Here is a 23,022-nt window from a genome sequence, read left to right as displayed (position 1 = left end):
TGTTCATGGACAAAATTGGCATTTGCACTAGCACATTTGAGTGGGTGTAAGCTAACTGAATCGGCAATTGGTGTACTCTCTGATGCCAACCCAATCGGTCTTCTTCTTCTGAATGATAAACATCCGGCGCTCAGAGGTTATGAAGTTGGATGGTTGGTCGATGGTGAGTATTATGGGGATGTGACTTGATCCGAAAGTAACGAAAGACGGATTACCAGAATACGCCACTCAGCAGATCAGTGGTTGCAAGGGTAATGTCTGGCGAGCTGCTGCATCGCCTCATAATCATAGTTGGCATCCTCATTCACCGTGCAGAATGTGGAGCCTTTAAACTGCTCTGCCAAAGCTTTGGTCGTTTCGTCGATCTTACCTCGGAGACCATGGCAAATCAATTGCAAGAACCATACACTTCCCGACACCGGCCCGGGGCTGAGGTGTTGCTATTGCGTATATTGCCACACGGGAGAGGTCGGAGGGGTCACATAGTTTGACGACAAGGACGCCTAAGGCAACGACCCCTGCTGTCTATGTTTGTACAACACCTTGCAACATATTCAGTGCGACTACAGACCAAGATCTGAATTGCACCCAATCCATGCACCGTTTACACCTTACTGACACCAACCGATGATGGAGGCGTTTCTGGCAAAACGGATAAAACTAGAATCCGTAATTCTTCTAAGTGCCGGCACGGATCAAAGGCGTCCGGAAATAGTACTCCAGGGTGTGCCCATAACGAAAAAAGGACGAACACGGATCAGACCATATTTTGTTGTAGCTGTTACATTACTTTTACTTTAATTGGCTATGACAGAACATTTGTTCCACTAGCCGAACCTAGAATAACGTTTAAAGCGCCTCGAACTTCTGCGCTCAATTTAAAATCTGGTAAAGCTGTAATGGGTTTATATTCGCTGGATTTTGATGAAATGTGTTATCATTTATATCCAAGGTTGAGTGTTTGGTCCAGCATTTTTTACTTGTAGTTATATTCACCACTATAGGATGGGTGGTATACTAATCCAGTCATTCGGCTTATAATACCTCGAAACATTGATCTGCGCTTCATAAAGTGCAAATATAAATTTGCCCATGAACATTCCATTAACGAACAGGGGAAAACTTCTTTTTACAGCCCATTCCGAACGGCGTGCCGTAGTGCGATAGAAAAATTTTAACATGGCTGCATTACCAAATGGTACCCGCCCTATGGTGGCCTCCGTGCTCCATTAAGAATATATTTATCTTGATCGTCTTGACATTCTTAGTCTATCTAGCCATGTCCGTCCTTTCGTCACGTCAGAGGTCGAAAGCGTAACGCTAGCCGCTCGAAATTTTGCAAAGGTACTTCTTATTGATGTAAGTCTTTGGAGATTGCAAATGGGCCATATTGGTTCAGATTTGGTTAAAGCTCTTATATAAAGTGTTCCATCGACTTCGAATGAGACCCTGGAAACAAAAAATTGTATCCAATGCATGTACGTACTATTCTGTTACGACTCTCATCAACTGTACGGACGAAATCGGTATATAACTTGATATAACTGCCATAAAATTTGCCGATTTGATGTCTTGAGCCCCCCGAAGCTGATATCGTTGTTTGATTTGGTACGACAATGTATTGTTGTATTTTTATGACTTCCATCATCCATGTTAAGAGATGTCGAAATAGTTCCCAAGATTCGGCCCGGCCGAAGTAAGAATATGTTTTTTAATTTAGCTGCAAATCCGACAGCTGCATTATGTTTGCCTCTATCTACCATAGAAATGGTGAGGAAATCTTGATGAACTTCGGAAACAAAAATTATCATATATTGGCTGTTCAGAGTCATTCACTCTGTCGTTTTTTGATATCTGATTCGAACCAGTGCACCTTATTTCAGTAAATGTTGATTGCGATAAATGGAGTTTCAAGTTCTTCAGTAAGACCACTTTTGGCTCGCATTTGAATTTAAATTTCAATTCACTTCCTTTACATCTGTAAAAACCCAGTGGGTGCATGTTAAGGGATTTTTAGTCTGGCTGTTGCATTTGTGCTATGGTGTTATAAAATTTCCTATTTTCCTTTTCTCCAAGTGCATAAAATAGAAATACTACATATTTCCAACTCGTCGTAAGTGTGATGGAAAACTTTATCTACATCTAAATGTATGGAAAGTGTAAATTCCATAATCAAACAAATTGAAAAGTTTTTTAGAATGTTCACGGCAGGAGGACGCTCATACATATTTGACTCATGGTTTTGGTCCTCCACCCGTGTAAGTGGGCTTATACACCCACTCACATCAGCATTTTCCTTCCTATGGCTTCATATATATTAGGATTTTATACAAACATGACAACAAGTATGTACACAAGGACTACGAGAACAAACATGTGTGGGGACATGTTTGCTTCATAAATTTTAGCTCGTTATGCCGTCGTTACTCCTAGGTCGCTCGTATGGGAATTTGTTGCAAATTCTTTACCCCAATATTTATTTATCTCCACAGGTACTCTTCGACTGTGTGGCAATATTTGCGCTTTGGCTGAATGAATTTTTTGCTCAAACCAAGTGACTTCGGCACACTAAGTGCTGCCATTAGTCCAAAGTCCTAAAGGAGAATATTGATGTTAAAATTCCAAAATATACACATTTTTGTTGTAAATGTCTTTAAAGGCCGCCTACACCACATGAAATGGGAGATATGTTTGTACACGGTTGCGTATGAATATTTTTTCTATTGTCAATACGTAGACGATACCGAGTACGAGGTTTGAAATGTTTGTAAAAAGGTTGCTTCAACTTTAATGTACGATGTAAAGGGCAAAGATAGAGAGTAATATTTTTATTAAGATCTCAATAATTTATTATCGGCTTAAACAGCCTTTCTACTTTATAATGTTTTTGCTGTTGCTGATTTTCCTTATCTATTCTTATTAAAACTCGAAATTTTCCAGTTTTCCTATTTTTAATATCTCATTGTTTTAAATGGTGATTTTTTAGCTATTATCTTCTTGGCAAAACTGGGTTAAACAGCTCACGCACGTTTCGTGTTTTGTTTCACTGTCAAACATCATCAGTTTGGTCTATAATTTAACCATGAATCGTTTTACAAACGAACAACGCTTGCAAATTATTGAATTTTATTATCAAAATGAGTGCTCTGTTAAGAAAGTTCATAGCGCGCTTCTTGATCTTCAGCGATGAGGCTCATTTTTTTGGCTCAATGGGTACATAAATAAGTAGAATTGTCGATTTTGGAGTGAAGATCGGCCAGAAGCATTGCAAGAGCTAACAATGCATCCAGAAAAAGTCACAGTTTGGTGCGGTTTATGGGCTGGTGGCATCATTGGACCATACTTCTTCAAAGATGATGCGAATCGTAACGTAACTGTGAATGGTCAGCGCTACCGTGAGATGATATCTAAATATTTTTTTGCCCAAAATGCAAGAGCTGATTTTTTGTGGTGCTATGGTAAAGCTCATGTCTATACAGACAAGCCCGCTTCAATTGACGCATTGGGAGACAACATTGAAGCATTTATTCGTGAGATACCGGCCGAAATTTTGGAAAGAGTATGCCGAAATTGAAGTAAGCGGATGGACCGTTTGAGATGCAGTCACGGTCAACATTTGCATGAATTAATCTTCATATATTAATTTATATGGACCGTGCTATCGATTCAAATAAAGATGTCATGCATTTTTCTGAATTTTATGGGGCTTTTTGAAAAGCTTTCCTATTGCTCTTAAAAAATCACCCTTTTAGAAAATCTTTAGGTTAGGTTTAAGTGGCAGTCTGCTATCAGTCGTTTCATACTTTTTCGTCCATTGTGATGCCACATGTACAGGATAGTTTCTAATTTCTATCATTGAACAAACCAGATCGCTATACAAAGCCCAACAACTCCGCTAAATGAGACAATTTCCCCAAGAAATGACGTTTTTGGCAATAACGGTCAGTTTATTTCCTTTATAGCAAATCGCCAGATTGCAAGTCATAAAATATTCGCTCACCCCTTTCTTTAATATCCGAAATTACCCATATTTGGTGATGTGCATTAGGATCGCGTCCCACAACGAGGCTCTTCTTCCCTGTAGAAGCGGCTGCAACCAACAACAAAAGGTTTGAATGCGGCATCTCTAAATCGTGTGCCATTTACATAGGGAAGCTAGTCAGAAATGAGACTTATAAATTTCTAGGCTGGCTGCTACTGCATCTTCAGTGCTTAGCAACGGAAGAAGAGACACATTTAGACTACTCCTTGCAAGAATGCAGGCTCTGTTCTTTCTTTCCCCATACCCCATGAGTATTTTAAATCGAGGAATTGTTAGTCCACTAAACCCCTGCTCCACACATCCATGGCTCCTGGATAAGAGCAACATGAAACCCTACTGGCATCAGAAGTACCTTTAGTTCTGCCGAAGCGGCCTTACAATAGTGGAGATTTAGCTGCAGAAATCGGACCATAGTCAGGTTAGCCTAGTCGTTTGAGGCCGCCTGGAGTTCTTACTCACCAAACTCGTTCGAACTTGTCATGATGAGTTTTCTTACGCATACAGGGACAGTTGAAAAGGCTCCTTCTTAGATGCTTCACTAGTTGCTGCGGTCAAAGTATGCTCTGAACAATCCTTGTTCGGCTCCTAGAAGCTTAAGGGTAGAGCAAAATTATGTCCTTCAACTAAATTTATTTTGTGGTGGGTTCCTAAGATTCGACCCGGCCGAACTTTGAACATTTTATATTGCTTTATATATTTGTAGTAGAATTGCTTCCAGTAGCAGTTCAAGAAGTTAAACCGAGAGCAACATCAGGTTATGGATCGATTCAGGTCATAACAGCCAAGTCGGAATAAAATTGCTATCTGTAGAGGCTCAAAACATATAATCTGGAGATCGGTTAATAAGGGAGCTACATCGTAAAATTGACCGAATTGGAACATTTGCAATCCCCATAGATTTATATCGATAAGAAGCAAGCGAGCAACATTTCAAGCGAATTGCTTTATTCGTTTAGAAGCTATCGTGATTTCCACTCCAAACTTATATTGGCTAGTTCGGGCAATAATTGCGACCTGTAGCGGCTCAAGAAATCAACTTGGAGATCGGTTTATATGGGAGCTATATCTTAACAATGACCGAATCTTCCTATTAAAGCAAAATTCAGGCACTTCAAACCTTTCAGACATGAAGGTTGACAAGTTTACCTTCAAACAATATATACATTTGGTCGAGCGAGTTGGGACGAACAAAGTTGTGCTCCAAGTACCATTTATTTTTAATACTTTGGCTTTGAAGCAATAACTAACGAAAACTTTACCAGATAATTTTTACATACAGAGTTGCCACCTAAGCCTAATATTTTGTTTTTGGGTTTTCCAGACCCTTGGGCATAAAACAGCGTTTTTACTTTTTGCAGATTGCTTAGTTCAAAAATGTTTGCCCCTGAAACTGGGCCTATCGTGCGCCATTTAGTAGGGCCTCAAAGTGGGTCGCCTTGGCATTTCAAAGATTTGTTCGAGCTGCCAATTGACCATTTGTGGTCTGATCTTGCATACACCTCAGCTCTGGCCATTCAATATTTAAAAGTTATCTGCACCCGTTAGTAAATTTTTTACTAATTTTTTCGATGCTATCCCATTGTGCGATGGTTCGAGACCACTCCATTCCCGCACCTTATCGATTAGATTTTCTGGACATATATTGTTATTTCTGAATCCTTCTCCCTAATCCTTTTAACAAAGGTAGCTGCATTATCCGTATTAAGTATTGTTATATTGTAAGTATATAAGAATTTCCCCACGGTTTTGTCCCGCAGTGGTTATCCCCTCCTGATGCTGGCGACATTTGTGAGGTACTTTGCTATTTAAAAACTTCTCGCCAAAGAGGTGTCACTTTGCGGCACGCCGTTCGGACTCGGCTATAAAAAGGAGGTCCCTTATCATTGAGCTTAAAATTGAATCGGACGGCACTCATTAATTTGAGAGCAGTTTGCCCTAGTTCCATAATGGAATGTTCATGGGCAAATTTGCATTTGCATAGTAATGTTGGTATTATCCCACGAAATGTGGTGAAAGTTAGCTAGCACCCTACTTCAACCTCTTTACCGGTTCTTTTTATCAGCGGCCATTTTCCTCATACGAGCTTGCTGTGGCATGCTTTTGGGAGCCACAGTTCTCTCTCCGTAGGGCAGTGTTTAATAACTCTATGGCAGGAGGTCAAGTCAGTTTTTACAGAGTAGATACAGAAAAATTACTCTGCTGATATCAGCATACACTGTCTGCTGGTAGTAGATTACAAATTTTAAACTTTTAAAGAAATTTATCCCAACTTTTTGAACTTCTAAAGAAATATTGAGGCATTTGCAATATATTAACATAAAACAAGTTAAAGCGTGCTAAGTTCGGCTGGGCCGAATCTTGAGAACCCACCACCATGGGTTCCGCAAAAAATTTATGCAAAATAAATTTAGTTGAAAGGCATAATTTAATTCTACATACCAAACTTCTGTTAAACCAGCAAAAATTAAAGCTGCTAGAAATGATGATCCAGAGACCGCTCTACATGAGAGCTATATCAGGTTATAGACTGATTTGGACGGTATTGGACACAGTTGTTGGACGGTCGTAACAGAACACTACGTGCCGCATTTCAGCCAAATCGGACAAAAATTGCGGCTACCAGGGGCTCGAGAAGTTATATCGGGAGATCGGTTAATATGGGAGCTGTATCTACATCTGGACCGATATGGCCCATTTGCAATCCCCAACGACCTACATCAATATTTAGTATCTGTGCGTTCAACCTCTATCGTGATTTCGACAGACGGACGGACATGCCTAGATCGACCCAGAACGTGGAGACGATCAAGATTATACATTCTTTATGGGGTCTAAGACGAATATTTCAAGGTGTTACAAACGGAATGACTAAATTAATTCATTTTGTCATTCCGTTTGCAACACATCTAAAATATCCACTTCCGACCCTATAAAGTGTATATATTCTTGATCTAGCCATGTCCTTCCGTCTGTCAGTCTGTCTATTGAAATCACGCTACAGTTTTTAAAAATAGAGATATTGAGCAGAAACTTTGCACAGATTCTGTTTTTCTCCATAGGCAGGTTAAGTTCGAAGATGGGCTATATCTGATCTGCTGATTTAAAGTCTTAGCCCCATTAAAGCCACTTCTCGACAACCTTGTTCAATACAGCCCAGATCGGTCCAGATTCAGATAAAGCTGCCATTTAGACCGATCTCTCGATTTAAGGTCTTGGACTCATTAAAGCCATATTTGTTATCAGACATTGCTGAAATTTGGGACAGTGAGTTATGTTAAGCCTCTTGACATCCTTGTGCAAAATGGTCCAGATCGGTCCATATAGACCAATTTCTTGATTTAAGGTCTTTGGCCCATAAAAGGCGCATTTGTTAGCCGATTTCTCTAGAACTTGGGAAAGTAAGTTATGTAACGCCCTTCAACATCCTTGTCTAATTTCGCCCAGATCGATGCAGATTTGGGTTTCCTTGTCCCATTGACCGATCTCTCTATTTATAGTCTTAGGCCCATTATAGCCGCATTCATTGTCCGATTTCACAGAAATTTGTTATAGCTTGTTGCGTCAGGCTCCTCAACATCCCTGTTCAATAAGGCCCAGATCGGTCTACATTTGCATATACCAGTTATATATGCCCATCTTCAGATTTAAAGTTTTTGGTGAATTTATTAACCGATTTCACTGTAAGACCCATCGACACTCGTACCGAGTATGGTCAAGATCGGCCTATATTTAGATAAAGCTGTCATATATACCGATCTCATTAGTTCCCCTGTTCCTAAGTGGAATGCTCATGGGTAAAATTTTGCAATTTTTGTATACCGATCTCCCGATTTCATTTCTTGGGACAATATATTCATGTTTACAGTGACACCGTGGGCTGTATTAGGCTCTTCGTTATTCGTGTTCAAGAAGATTCCGATCGGTTTATATTTGGATATAGCTGTCCGTAGGCCCATAATAGGTGCATTTTTTAATCGACGAATTTGGTACAATTGTTTGTGCTAGATCCTAACAAAGCCTGCCTGAATATGGTGGAGAGCGGACAATATTTAGACGTCACTGCTATGGGTTCAAAAATTATGAATAATTCACTGTATTATGACGAAAGGTGCTTAAAATATTTGTCCGAGGTGGTTGGTATTCGAAGTTCGGCCCGAACTTAATGTCCTTTTATATGTTAAGTTTTTAATCTTTACCAACTTTAAGAGTCTTGAAAACATTTATTCTGAAGCAAAAACATGGCGTATTGTCAACATGAAAGTTTGAAATATATTGAATAAAATGAATTACCTAAAATTATTAATTTTTTAAACTAACATATAAACAAAAATAATGACACACTTTATACATACGAAATATTCGAATACATACTAATATGAAATTTTTTTTCTCTTCAAACTCCAACCGATATTTGTTTGGTATTTTTGCACAGGAACAAATTGCTCGAGAGAAATTGGTCAGCGGCCGTGTGCAAATACAAGTGTGGTATCACAGTGAGCGTAGCGAGTTAGCCGTCTCCCTTATGGCCGCAGATGATTTAGCCTTGCGTGACGAAGCCTATGGTCATGGAAATTTACCAGAAGCATATGCCAAAGTTCGAATACTCCCTAAATGGTAGGTATAAACCAAAGAAAATGTGAAAATCGAGTTACAAATCTTAAAAATCTTTCACAATCTCAAAAATAAATTTTTGTTTTAGGTTATCCTGCATACATTTTTACACACATTTTTTCCCCAAACTTTATCACTTGGCAATTAAAATTGTGAGAAATTACTATTGAATAGTGATTCAAGTGAATTTAAGTTTTGCAGCCATTTCTTAATTAAAAACACATATATGACAAGCATATAATAACGCCAAGTTGATAAAAAGCAAATATAAACGATAAGGAAATTTCATTTAAATATAAATTAATTCCTTAGAATAATTGTTGCACTCTCCTCGATCCATCCCATATTCCCTCATCGATTTATGCTTCGGGGATTTCGTCATAATTGAAAAACTGTCCAGCAGTCCGCCAAAGTTGAGCAATGTACGAAGAACCACTGGCGCCACGACTTATGACTTGCACATGGCCCTGGATTTCCATGTTATTATTAAATTTTAGATTTTTAACACATTGCGGCCGTTCTATGTATATTGCTTGCTTGAAACGCATCATTATGTACATATGCAATATATATGTATGTATATCTCGAATGCGAATCATTGCTTAACACCATGTACAGTAGAAAAGTGTAAATATTGCACAACTTTTGATCCATTGATTTGACTGAACCGCATGAAATGTTCAAGACATTTATTTATAGAAAGGCGAAGGTTTTTAGTATCATGTTGTTATTAGTCAAAGTTGGCCGATTGTCTGTGCTTTGACAGAGGTTGTTGTCATTCGCAAACGAGTAGAACGGATTTGAAGTCAGGCCCAACAGATCGTCAATGTTATCAAGAACAAGTAAAAGCGTGCCAAGTTCGGCCGGGCCGAATCTTATATACCCTCCACCATGGATCGCATTTGTCGAGTTCTTTTCCCGGGATCTCTTCTTAGGCAAAAAAGGATATAAGAAAAGATTTGCTCTGCTATTAGAGCGATATCAAGATATGATCCGGTTTGGACCACAATTAAATTATATGTTGGAGACCTGTGTAAAATGTCAGCCAATTCGAATAAGAATTGAGCCCTTTGGGGGGCTCAAGAAGTAAAATAGAGAGATCGATTTATATGGGAGCTGGAGCGGGCTATAGACCGATTCAGACCATAATAAACACGTAAGTTGATGGTCATGAGAGGATCCGTCGTACATACGTAATTTCAGGCAAATCGGATAATAATTGCGACCTCTCGAGGCTCAAGAAGTCAAGATCCCAGATCGGTTTATATGGCAGCTATATCAGGTTGTGAACCAATTTGAACCTTATTTGACACAGTTTTTGGATGTAAGAATAAAATACGTCTTGCAAAATTTCAGCCAAATCGGATAGGAATTGCGCCCTCTAGAAGCTAAAGAAGTCAAGACCCAAGATCGGACAGATATGACAGCTATATCAGGTTATGAACCGATTTGAACCATACTTTGCACAGTTATTGGATATCATAACAAAACACGTGGTGCAAAATTTCATTCTAATCGGATAAGAATTGCGCCCTCTGGAGACCAAAGAAGTCAAGACCCAAGATCGGTTTATATGGCAGCTATATCAAAACATGGACCGATATGGCCCATTTACAATACCAACCGACCTGCACTAATAAGAAGTATTTGTGCAAAATTTCAAGCGGCTACCTTTATTCCTTCGGAAGTTAACGTGCTTTCGACAGACAAACGAAACGGACGGACATAGCTAGATCGACATAAAATGTCGCGACGATCAAAAATATATATACTTTATGCGGTCTCAGACGAATATTTCGAGTAGTTACAAACAGAATGACGAAATTAGTAGACCCCCCATCCCATGGTGGAGGGTGTAAAAAGAGAGGGAGAAAGGACAAAGCCGAAGAAAGGATAGAGCCTTGTGGTACTCCTGCGGTCAATCTATATTCATCAAATCAGAAGTCATCTACAAAAACACTTATAATGCGATCTCTAACGAAGTTATTACCGACTTCAAAAGGGACAAGCTTTGAAAGTAGTGCAGAGTTCCAAATCCCGTCAATATTTTTTTTTTTTATTTTATTTATTTATATGCCCAATTTCGTAATTTTAAGCCGCACGGTTTACTTTTGAACTACACGTTGCCTTGCAGATATCCATAGGCACGACCTTACTCTACCCGAACTAGTGATTAGAGTAACAACTACGTTCCGAAAGGAAGCGATTTTTGAAGATTTGTTTACGTCGAGATCTGCCATTACTCGTTTGACTCCACGTAATCGAAAATATATATGAGGCATGGAACTAGATACGTCTTCAACACCGGCGAGTTTATCGCTTGCTGACAGGGAAGAATTTCCCGCAAAAATGTCAACCACCAGGATATCCTTAATATTTGGTCGTCAGTGAATATCTGGTCGTCGGAACAGCCGCTGATGCAAGAACTTTGGCACGAATACGCTGTTCCTCCCAGAACTTTTTACGTCTAAATACTCATTACTGACATTTTAATTTCTCAATGCCTCCTCTTTGGATCTGACGGCATTCCTGTAGTCTTTTAAACCAGCTTTTGTCATGTGATTGAACCGAAATTATTTTAGTTGTTATTCGAATTAAAATTACTTTCTCCATCATTTCAGTCGCCGCATTAAGCTCAGCCCAACCAGCATTTTCGAACATAAAAATTGTCCGCTTTGGGGCTGTAGATAAAACGGCATGAAGAGTAGAATTTGTAAAAGTTGCTAAAATAATGCAATGATCGGAGTTTCCAAGAAGTGAAAATACATTAACTTGGTACTTTTCAGGATGCAAAGTTCAGAAAATATCAAAACTACAATATTAATTCGTTGCCCTTCAACACACGGAATGTGTGTTGGTTCATTAATAGCTCGGCGTTTAGGCCCTCCGGAGTCGTGGCCCGAATGGGAAAGCCAGTGGGAGTAATTGGCATTAAAATACCCAGCAACAATGATTTCACTGTCCGAAAAATCCTCCAAAATCGGAATGAGTGTCGAATTCCTTTATGGAAGCCTCCCTTTCCGTGTTTGGATTTCCATATAAAAATTCGAAATGAAGCATGTGTGATAAAACTCTGAATTTGACCCATAGGGAATTAAATTCTGGATCCTGTGAGTTCAGGTGTTGTCGTCTTTGGAACACCACATCATTACGTACATATACCACAAGACCTCTGTGAGAAATAACAAGTAAGAGCGTGCTATGTTCGGACGGGCCGAATCTTATACACCCTCCACCATTGATCGCATTTGTCGAGTTCTATGCGCGGTATCTCTTTTTAGACAAACACAAAATATTGAATAAAACTGTTGTGCTATTGGAGCTGTATCAAGTTATAGTCCGACTCGGACCATAAATGAATGCTGAACATTGTAGAAGTCATTGTGTAATATTTCAGTTCATTCGGATAAGAACTGCGCCTTGTAGGGGCTCAAGAAGCAAAATCGGGAGATCGGTTTATATGGGAGCTGTATCAAGCTACTGATCGATTCAGACCATATTAGACATGTATGTTGAAGGTCATGAGAGAAGCCGTTGTACAAAATTTCAGCCAAATCGGATCGCAAATGAGAATCGCGCCCTCTAGAGGTTCAAGAAGTCAAGAACCCAGATCGATTTATATGGCAGCTATACCAGGTTCCATACCGATTTACGCCATGCTTAGCACAGTTATTGGAACTCAAAACAAAACACCTCATGCAAAATTTCAGTCGAATCGGATGAGAATTGCGCGCTCTATTGGCTCAAGAAGTCAAGTCCCAAGCAGCTATATCAAAACATAGACCGATTTAAACCATACTAATCGTAGTCGTTGGAAGTGCTACCAAAATACTACGTGCAAAATTTCAATAAAAACGGACGAGAATTGCATCCTCTAGAGGCTCAAGAAGTCAAGACCCAAGATCGGTTTATATGGCAGCTATATCAAAACATGAACCCATGTGGCCCATTTACAATACCAGCCGACCTACACTAATAAAAAGTATTTGTGCAAAATTTTAAGCGGCTAGCTTTACTCCTTCGAAAATTAGCGTGGTTTCGACAGACAGACGGACATGGCTAGATCGACTTAAAATGACATAACGATCAAGAATATATGTACTTTATGGGGTCTTAGACGCATATTTTGAGGTATTACAAACAGAATGACGAAATTAGTATACCCCCATCCTATGGTGGAGGGTATAGAAAGTGAGAGGTTGTGATACCCAGGAGCGTGAAAATTCATTGGATCTTCATCCGCACGTACCTGTGTCTCACATAGGGCTACTACATCAGGGCGATGTATATGTATATAGTAATTGCGGATTTTTCATATAGTCGGCGTTGACAAATTTTTTCACAGCTTGTGACTCTGTAATTGCGTTCTTACTTCTTTCAGTTATCAGCTGTTACTTTTAGCTTGCTTTAGAAAAAAGTGTAAAAAAAGTATATTTGATTAAAGTTCATTCTAAGTTTTATTAAAAATGCATTTACTTTCTTTTAAAAAATCCGCAATTACTTTTTGGGCAACCAATACGTTGCTGGCCCAGCTCTCCAACGACATCGGCTATGTGGGATCACACATGTATTCCTCGATGTCAAGAGCCTCTTACTTCAAGTTCCGACGCTCGCCTCCAGCTGCACCTAACCTGGGAACAGACACTGTATTGGGCATTGGTTATCTGAAGCGGCCAATAACTCGCCTTGCCATTTAGAGAGTCATTGGCACTCAGTATTTAGGCATGAGTCTGTTCTACCCTCACTGACACTCTCCTCTCCATACGCTGACTGACCGCAGCCGCATTTGATGCCATTCCGCATAAATATGAAGTTTTCCTCTATCCGCAATCTGTGAACGGCTGCTTTCAGCTTAGCATTCCGTGATAACGATGAACACCACACAAGACAAAGCTTCAAGTTACAGCCTGTGTGGTGCTCACAGTTATAGTCTAAACCCAAACAAGAAAGGATACAAGACGGAATGTGCCAACTACTGAGGTATAATGCTCCTTTCCATGGCGTACATGGTACTCTCGAGTACTGTAGAAAGATTGAAATCTAATGTCAGTGAGATAATTGGGCCATTTAAATGCAGTTTTAAACCTGGTAAATCCTCCCTATACCAGATATTCATACTGCGACAAATCCTAAAAAGACCCAAAGAGGACAAGTTGACACTTAACATTTTTTTAAAGCAGCATTTGCCAGTCCTATGCGTTCGAAGTTATTTCGAGCCAATATCTAAATTTGGTATTCCCGCAAAATTGATAAGACTCTGCAGATAGAAACTTGTTGATACACGTTCCTCAGTAAGAATATAAAAGAACCTCTCCGAACCATTCAATAGCAAAAGAGGAGACAGCTTATCGTGAGATCTCTATACTCGTTATATCTTATTGGAGAAGATTGCACGAAATGCAGCCGTAGAGAAGGTACCTTCTAGTCGTCCGGTACAAATTGCCAAAATGTACCTGTATCCCAAATTTCAAAGCTGTAGCTCAGTCTGTAAAGAAAGTATGAATGTTGTACTACCTAAATGTACGAATTTAAAAAATCCAACTACCCGTATCCCGGATTTCAAAGCTCTACCTCAATAATATAAAGAAAGAAAACTAAATAGTACCAACAACATCACTAAAGTAAATTTTTTTCCACTCCTGGTACTATTTCAGAATTTTGTATTTGGTACAACTTATCGTTGTTTTGTCAAGAATACGATCATTTGCCAATTTATTTATCCACCCAGAGAAAAGTTGATACCAAACATGCTCATTTCAGTACCATACGGTATTAATAGTAAAGCAACACCGTATGATACAAAAACAATACCGGATAGTATGGATGAAACATAAAATGATTAGCATCGTTTTCCACACAAGAGACGATCATGTTTATGAAGTTACATTGAGTACAATGTCCCGATTGTAACCAGGGACCACACGATACACATCAACTGTTTAACTGCCCAGCCAGACCCACTCGACTCAGACCCAATTCCCTGTGGAAGTACCCCATCTTCGTCGCAGAGTTCCTGGGTCTTGGCATTCAACAGAATCAAGCAGACGAAAGATAGAACACAACAAACTGCTACAACAACAACAAGTTTTTGAAGTAGAATGCCATTAGAATTTGTACAATTTCCATTTTCACCGCTTTCGAGTATATGAACAGGTTTTTGCGCACTCAAATTGTATTAAAACATTTTATTCATTTGTTTAACAAATATTTTATAATGGCGTAATATTTAAAGTACTAAGCTCAACAACACTTCTGTCGCGATGACAAGAAAATAAATGTTTCGCCGTCAATTCTTAATAGCCTCCTTTGTCTTGTATTGAATTGATACCAAATGGTATTAAAAATGTTTGCCAATGACGCAAACAAAATAGTACCAGATACCAGGTATTAACAAAGTACCGTCATTTTTCAATCAGTGTACGCGTCTTCATTCACTGTAAGAGTAAGTAAGCTATTTAATGCCCTTTGGTACCAAATTTTACGATTGGTGAAAAAATCATTTAGTTACCCAACATATGTTTCCTAGTTGCAGCTCAATGTTGAATTTGAGAGCACTAGCTTAAACCGTAAAGAAAGTAATAAATGGTACTAAATGCGGTATCAAGCGTACGTTTTCTACCGTTTCCAGTACTATTTTTCACAGTTTTTCTATCTACCCCCTTTATTTCACAACAACAATCATGCATCCCAAATTTCGGATTTCTAGCCCTAATCGTTCGCCTAATGCAAAGGTCACCTATTTAGTACCTTTTTGGTAGCTTTATGTTCTAATTTTCAATCTAACTCATATAGTAAGGTACCAAGTGTACCTATATATCAAACTTCAGAGCTCTAGCTCAATTAACAAAGAAAGTGCCAAAAAGCACCAATTGCTGCACTAAATGTACTATTTATCCCACTTCAGGTACAATGTTGGGAAATAATTTCCATCAATCCTTGTTTTACCGAGACTCTCTTTCATTTGAGCCCGAATTCGTTCTCCTAGCCCTCTCTGTTCGCGCTGGCAAAGCGTATTTGGTACTTTTTAGAACATAGACGTACGAATATCACAAAATCACGCGCCTACGACCCAAGGGCGTTGATCAGTCATGGAGATGGAGAATATTAGTGTCGTATGAATCACGAGCTGTATGATGACGTTAGCATAGTTAAACGTATCAAAATACAGCGATTGCATTGCCCAGGTTATAAACATATGCCAGTTAATTCGGAATACTAAATAACAGAATTGCCTCAGGTATATTTCAGTCAGTTGGTTCCTACTAAACTTGTAATAGACTTGGAGTTTGCGGCGTCATTTATATATTATCCTATGGACTTTTCGGCCCATATGTTATGGACAAAAGGCCTTACTCAGTTGTGTATTTGTATATGGAGATATCCAGATTTCTGCTCAGAAAAATAAATCGAAAGTTGCGAACTTATTTCCACAGTTAAATACTACGGAGTCGACAGATGAAACAACAGACACCGCATCAAATAAACATCCATCAAAATCAATACAACATTTTTTTTTGATAGCGAGCCCTTGGTTTTTAATTTTGATTTAGCAAGCCCTTTATCAAATTTTGTGTTCCAAAGTGGCCTTTGTGTGTTCAAATTCTTTATACAATTAACATATAATTCTATAATATACCTGTATATTTTTCTCATTTCAGCGGTGATGGCTCTGTTCAGCAGACCGAAGTTAGTCCACCTACACAGAACCCGATATGGAATGCTACACTCTCATTTGCTCACGTGAAGGCTGACAACCTCATGGATCGTTATATTGATATACAACTGTGGGATTTGGTACCCCACACAGAGTCCATATTTCTGGGCGAGTGTAATGTTGAATTGCAACAAGTCTTTTTGGACGATCGGGCCATATGGTGTCGTCTCGAGGATCCCAAGGGGTTGCGCGGCATTAGCATGTCAAAATCCCCCAGTGTATCACCGCGGGGCTCAATAGCCGCGGGCGGTCCCGGAGGCGATGTTTCACGTCTGCTGCGAAGAGATTATAATATGCAACGTTCCATTTCGGATGATGTGGATTCGATTGGTGAATGTACATCACTCCTGCATCCAGATCATGCTTGGATAGCCGGTTCACGACGTGGTTCATCCCAATCGGAAACTTTGGAAGTGGAAGTCTATCAGTTGGGCAAAGATTTTTCCCGATCATTGCCTGGATCTCGACGCTCATCATTTCAGGATGCTGACAAAAATCGAGAAGATGATATGGCTCCACCTCCTGCCACCTATTTGGTGGGTCGACGAAGATCTTCGGTGGCACGCAGAGATCCCGAGGAGATATTGAAGTCTCTTAAGGCAGTGGGCCGCGCCATGAGTCTGGGCACAGAGCAGACGGTGAAACGAATGGGTTCAAGACGTAAGTTGGACACTTTTCCTGTTTTTCTATTTTCCATTTCAAAACAAACAAACAACAACTTAATTTTTGTGCAACAAACAAAGAAAAAGAAAACTTCCACCGCTATTGTAAAAATGATAAGGCTTTCTTTAGTTTGGATCTGGCGAAGTGCCATAAACTCAGAATGCTTAAGAAACTGCTTTGAACTGTTCCAATACTTTACACTTCTTACTATTTAATACAAGACCAGTTCGTAATCTTTCCTCCCCAGTCTCTCTAACTTTGAGTCAATACTTTACCACTCTTTTCTTTAAAACAAAGACACTTGTTCTTCAATATTAAGGCAAATCTACCGTATTACTTTCACTAACCTTGTCTTTCTCCAAAATATCTTTCCTCTGACTATCTATACATTTTTCTACAGATATATAAATTGAAACGAACTTTGTCTTTGTCTTCCTCTCCTATCTTGCTTTCCCTTAAAGTAAACACACTTTTGCCCTAAACGAATACCAGTTTTACTCTATTTTGTATCAAACTTCTTCTTCGAATTTCTTTTGACTGATGTAACTTTGCCTCTGACTATCATAATTATTCTTGTTTTCTTTTTTTTTAATATTCACACTCCTTAAATTAGCCTCAATATCGGTGTCACATTATCAAAGCCTTGACACTCCATCACACACTTGGAATGCTAACAATCGATACTATATGCCACAATAATTAAAATGCTAAAAAACTAAACCAAAAGTAAATCACCATAACTCAGACTGTCTCAATCAAATCAAATAAATCCATGAAATTTAAATGCATGTAATAAAATAGCCAATAAAGTCAAAAGCAATTCAATGACAACTAAAATGCATCAAATAATTCTGTGGAAACACCTACTGACACTTGAATCAACCAGCAAAGGTTCTCACCAAAGGCACTACTTCATGAATAAATTCAAATACCACCAACACGTATGATACACCAACACCATCACCTACTACTACTACTACTGCAACAACCACACAAATTGCACTTAAAATATCCTTCGACATGCAACCGCACATCACCAGCAACAATAAATCGACATCCACCACATATTCAATCAAAAATATTTTATTAAAATCGTTAACAAAGCTAAATTCATTGGATTGATGAAATTCTATACACAAAATACAATCAATTCAACTACCCTTTTAACAAACAAGACAAAAATCAGACACTTTAAAAACGATCACGGTAAGAAAAATTCCATGTTGAGTTCGTTAAGTTCAAATCGAATGCGTTTGAGTTAAAAATTTGTTCATACCTACCTGTTCAGAAGTTTAATAGTTTGTTTCATTAAAACAACAAAAAAAAAACTGCATACATATGTACATACATACATACATACATACATACATGCACAATTTGACAGTCATACCCATATTAATATAGTATTTTAGGCACATCAAATTATTTATGCATACATGCTTATGTATTTTAATATTTTTTGCAGAAAATAAAATAAGAAAACATTTCAAATTCCATTGGGCTTTTACGCTTCTTCTCCAAAGTCTGATACCAAACTTTGAAATATCTTCTGGAAATGGAAATGGATAAGCAATTATATTCGCTTCATATTGTATGTTTGTGCATCTTCTCCCAAGTCTGATGGCAAAATTTTAAATATTATTTTAAACTTTTATTCTCTACCCATGCACGCGCGGGGCATAGGAATTTATATGCGGATATGCATGCAACCCATCTATGTTCTAAAGTGGCAAAGTTTGCTCTGTTCTGCTCTCTTGTATTTTGTAACACCCAGAAGGAAAAGAGGTAGACCCATTGATTTGTATACCGAACGACTCAGAATCACTTTCTGATTCGATTTACCTATGTCCGTCTGTCCATGTCCATTTGTGTACAAATACAGGTCGTAGTTTTCATACCATCGTCTTCAAATTTGGTACAGGCATGTTTTGCAGCCTAGAAACGAAGAAAAAAATCGGTTCAGATTTAGATATAGCTCCTATAAAGTTATAAGTCCTATTTAGATATAGCTCCTATATAGTCCTAAAGTTCGTCCGATTTGTAGTAATAATGCAATATAATGGTAATTTGTTAACCGGTTCTCTAGAAATTCGCCAGGAACGCGAACGGTTTCCTTATGACGCTCGATATTACTGGTGAATTTCATAGAAGTCGGCCCAGATTTACATATAGCTGCCATATATATCACCCGATTTTCACTTCTATGGTCGCTGCAAACGCATTTATTGACCACTCTTGCCAAAGTTTTGTACAGCGCTTTCCTCGACGACTGCCACAATATCTACAATCGGTTCAGATTTAGATATAGCTCCCACATATGTGTTCGTACGTTTTTGGGAAATATTGCAATAAAGAGGTCATTTGTTAACCGATTCTCTAGGTAAGGTTTCCTTATGACGCTCGATATTACTGGTGAATTTCATAGAAGTCAGCCTAGATTTACATATAGCTGCCATATATATCACCCGATTTTCACTTCTATGGTCACTGCAAGCGCATTTATTGACCACTCCTGCCAAAGTTTTGTACAGCGCTTTCCTCGACGACTACCACAATATCTCGGAATTTTGCTAGAAATCACTTCCGATTTAAATATAGCTTTCATATATATGTTCGTCAAATTTGGACTATTATTGCATTAAGTGCTCATTTTTAAAGCGATTCTCTCAAAATTTGGCAGGAAGGATTTTCTTATGTCTTTTAATATTACTGATGTAATGTGAGGGCAAATCACTTTAAGGATTTTTGAATTTTGTTGTATTACACCCTCCACCATTGGATTGGGGTATACTAATTTCGTCATTCTGTTTGTAACACCTCGAAATATGTATATATATATTCATGATCGTCATGACATTTTAAGTCGATTTAGCCATGTCCATCCGTCTGTCCGTCCGTCAGTCTATCGAAAGCACGCTAACTTTCGAAGGTGTAAAGCTAGGCACTTGAAATTTTGCACAAATACTTTTTATCAGTGCAGGTCGGTTGGGATTGTAAATGGGCCAAATCGGTCCATGTTTTGATATAGCTGTCATATAAACCGATCTTGGGTCTTGACTTCTTCAGCTTTTAGAGGGTGCACTTCTTATCGGATTAGGCTGCTATTTTGCGCGTGGTGTTTTGGTATCACTTCCAACAACTGTGCTACGTATGGTTCAAATTGGTCTAAAATCTGGTATAGCTGCGACATAAACCGATCTTGGGTCTTGACTTCTTGAGCCGCTAGAGGGCGCATGACTGCATTAGGTATGGTGCAAATCGGTATATAACCTGATATAGTTGCCAAATAAACGGATCTGGGATCTTGATTTCTTGAGCCTCAAGAGGGCGTAATTCTCATCTGATTTAACTGAAATTTTGTACAACGGCTTCTACTATGACCTTCAACATACCTGTCCAATATGGTCTGAATCGACCTATAGCTTGATACAGCTCCCATATAAACCGATCTCCCGATTTTGCTTCTTGAGTCCCGCAATTCTTATCCGAATGGACTGATATATAACACATTGACTTCTATTGTACAATGTCCAGCATTCAATTGTTTGCCTAAAGCATTGTTTGTCTAAAAAGAGATTCCGTGCAAACAACTCGACAAATGCGATCCATGGTGTAGGGTATATAAGATTCGGCCCGGCCGAACTTAGCACCCTACCTGTGGTACAGGGTATTATAACTTAGTGAATTTGTTTGTAACACCCAAAAGGAGCAGCGACAGACCCGATCGACTCAGAATCACTTTTTGATTCGATTTAGCTATGTCCGTCTGTCCATGTTAATATGTGTACAAACTACAGTTCGCAATTTTCCTCCGATCGTCTTTAAATTTGGTATGGGCATGTTTTTCGGCCTAGAGACAAAGCCTATTGAAATTAAAAAAATTGGTTCAGATTTCGAATAGCTTCTATATATATGTTCGTCCGATTTGGGCTAATATTTCAATAATGTAGTCATTTGTCAACCGATTCTTTCAAAATTTGGCAGAAAGATTTAACTATTGACTCTCGAAATTACTGGTGAATTTCATAGAAATCGGTCCAGATTATGATATAGCTGTCATATATGTATCTCGCTCGATTTTCACTTATATAGAGCCACTGCAAGCTCATTTATTGACCAATTTTCCCAAAAATTTTTACAATTATTTCCTCGACTACTACCACAACATCTAAGAAGTTTGCTGGAAATAGGTTCAGATTAAGATGTAGCTCCCATATATATGTTCGTCTGATTTTGAGAAATATTGCAAAGTGAGCAATAAAGTACAAAGTGAGCAATAAAGTGCTCATTTTGTATTATCGGCAAGCGTATTTTCTGACCAAACTTGGAAAAAAATTTTACACAATGCTTTCCCTGGCGACTACCACAATAGCTAAGAAGTTTGGTCGAAATCGGTTCAGATTGAGATATATCTCCCATATATATGTTCGTCAGATATTGAAAACTTGCTATAATGTTGTCATTTGTCAACCGCAGTTATTGGTACAGATTAGATTTAGCTCCCACTTTGTACTTACGGGTTAGGTGTAGGGTATTATACAGTTGGTACCAACCGATTTTTGCCTTTCCTTACTGGTTTCTTTATTGTTTTGACATTCTTCGTCGATCCAGTCATTTCCTTCCGTCCGACCGTCTGTCCTTCTGGAGAAATCACGATAGCTGTCAAACGAATGGATATATTCGCTTACAACTTTCCACAGACACAATCAGTTTGGGATTGTAAATGGGCCATATTGGTTCAGGTTTGGATATTACTCCCTTCAACCCGATCTCACGATTTTACATCCTGTTCCCTGGAATACGCAATTGTGTTGTTGTTCATGTAGCAGTGTGTTGTGTTGTATACCGAGGCCATACGCAATTATTATACGATTCGCCTGAATTTTACACGTAGTGTTCTGTTATGACTTCCAAAATCGTTCAAATAGGATTCTAATCTGTCGAGAACCTGATATGGCTGCCATATTCTTGTAATAATTGGATTCCACGGAAATATTATTTGAAACAACTTTTTTATTGAACGAATGTAATCGAATGAAACATTTTTTTTCAATACATGACAACCAAGTAAATGTATCTAACAAAGACAAGTAAAAGCGTGCTAAGTTCGGCCGGGCCGAATCTTATATACCCTCCACCATGGATCGCATTTATCGAGTTCTTTTCCCGGCATCTCTTCTTAGGCACAACAGGATATAAGAAAAGATTTGCTCTGCTATTAGAGCGATATCAAGATATGGTCCGGTTTGGACCACAATTAAATTATATGTTGGAGACCTGTGTAAAATGTCAGCCAATTCAAATAAGAATTGCGCCCTTTGGGGGCTCAAGAAGTAAAAAAGAGAGATCGATTTTTATGGGAGCTGTATCGGGATATAGACCGATTCAGACCATAAAAAACACGTAAGTTGATGGTCATGAAAGAATCCGTCGTACACAATTTCAAATCGGATAATAATTGCGCCCTCTAGACGCTCAAGAAGTCAAGACCCAAGATCGGTTTATATGACAGCTATATGAGGTTATGGACCGATTTGAACCATACTCGGCACAGTTGTTGGATATCATAACAAAACACGTCGTGCAAAATTTTATTCCAATCGCATAATGAGGCTCAAGAAGTCAAGAACGCACTCTAGAGGCTCAAGAAGTCAAGAACCAAGATCGGTTTATATGACAGCTATATCAAAACATGGACCGATATGGCCCATTTACAATACCAACCGACCTGCACTAATAAGAAGTATTTGTGCAAAATTTCAAGCGGCTAGCTTTACTCCTTCGGAAGTTAGCGTGCTTTCGACAGACAGACGGACGGACGGACAGACGGACGGACATAGCTAGATCGACATAAAATGTCACGACGATCAAGAATATATATACTTTATGGGGTCTCAGACGAATATTTCGAGTAGTTACAAACAGAATGACGAAATTGGATGTCAAATTGGTTTTTCTTCATGGCGACTTAACAGAACATATCTATATGTAT

At 38.7% G+C, this 23,022-nt stretch overlaps 1 protein-coding gene across 3 annotated transcripts in view; it reads left to right on the top strand.

Moving 5' to 3' along the window:
* LOC106095928 (regulating synaptic membrane exocytosis protein 2) overlaps positions 1–23,022 on the top strand; it is a 448,297-nt gene that overhangs the window by 403,455 nt on the left and 21,820 nt on the right. For all 3 annotated transcript variants that reach the window (XM_059361097.1, XM_059361096.1, XM_059361095.1), the window contains 2 exons: positions 8,475–8,656; positions 16,312–17,027. In XM_059361097.1, coding sequence (XP_059217080.1) covers positions 8,475–8,656; positions 16,312–17,027 — 898 coding nt within the window. The remainder of the gene's footprint in view (positions 1–8,474; positions 8,657–16,311; positions 17,028–23,022) is intronic.

Source organism: Stomoxys calcitrans, chromosome 1 (assembly GCF_963082655.1).
Source record: "Stomoxys calcitrans chromosome 1, idStoCalc2.1, whole genome shotgun sequence".
Classification (NCBI taxonomy): Eukaryota; Metazoa; Arthropoda; class Insecta; order Diptera; family Muscidae; genus Stomoxys; species Stomoxys calcitrans.
Note: the sequence above shows the minus strand (reverse complement) of the source record. Positions and strands in the feature narration are given on the sequence as shown.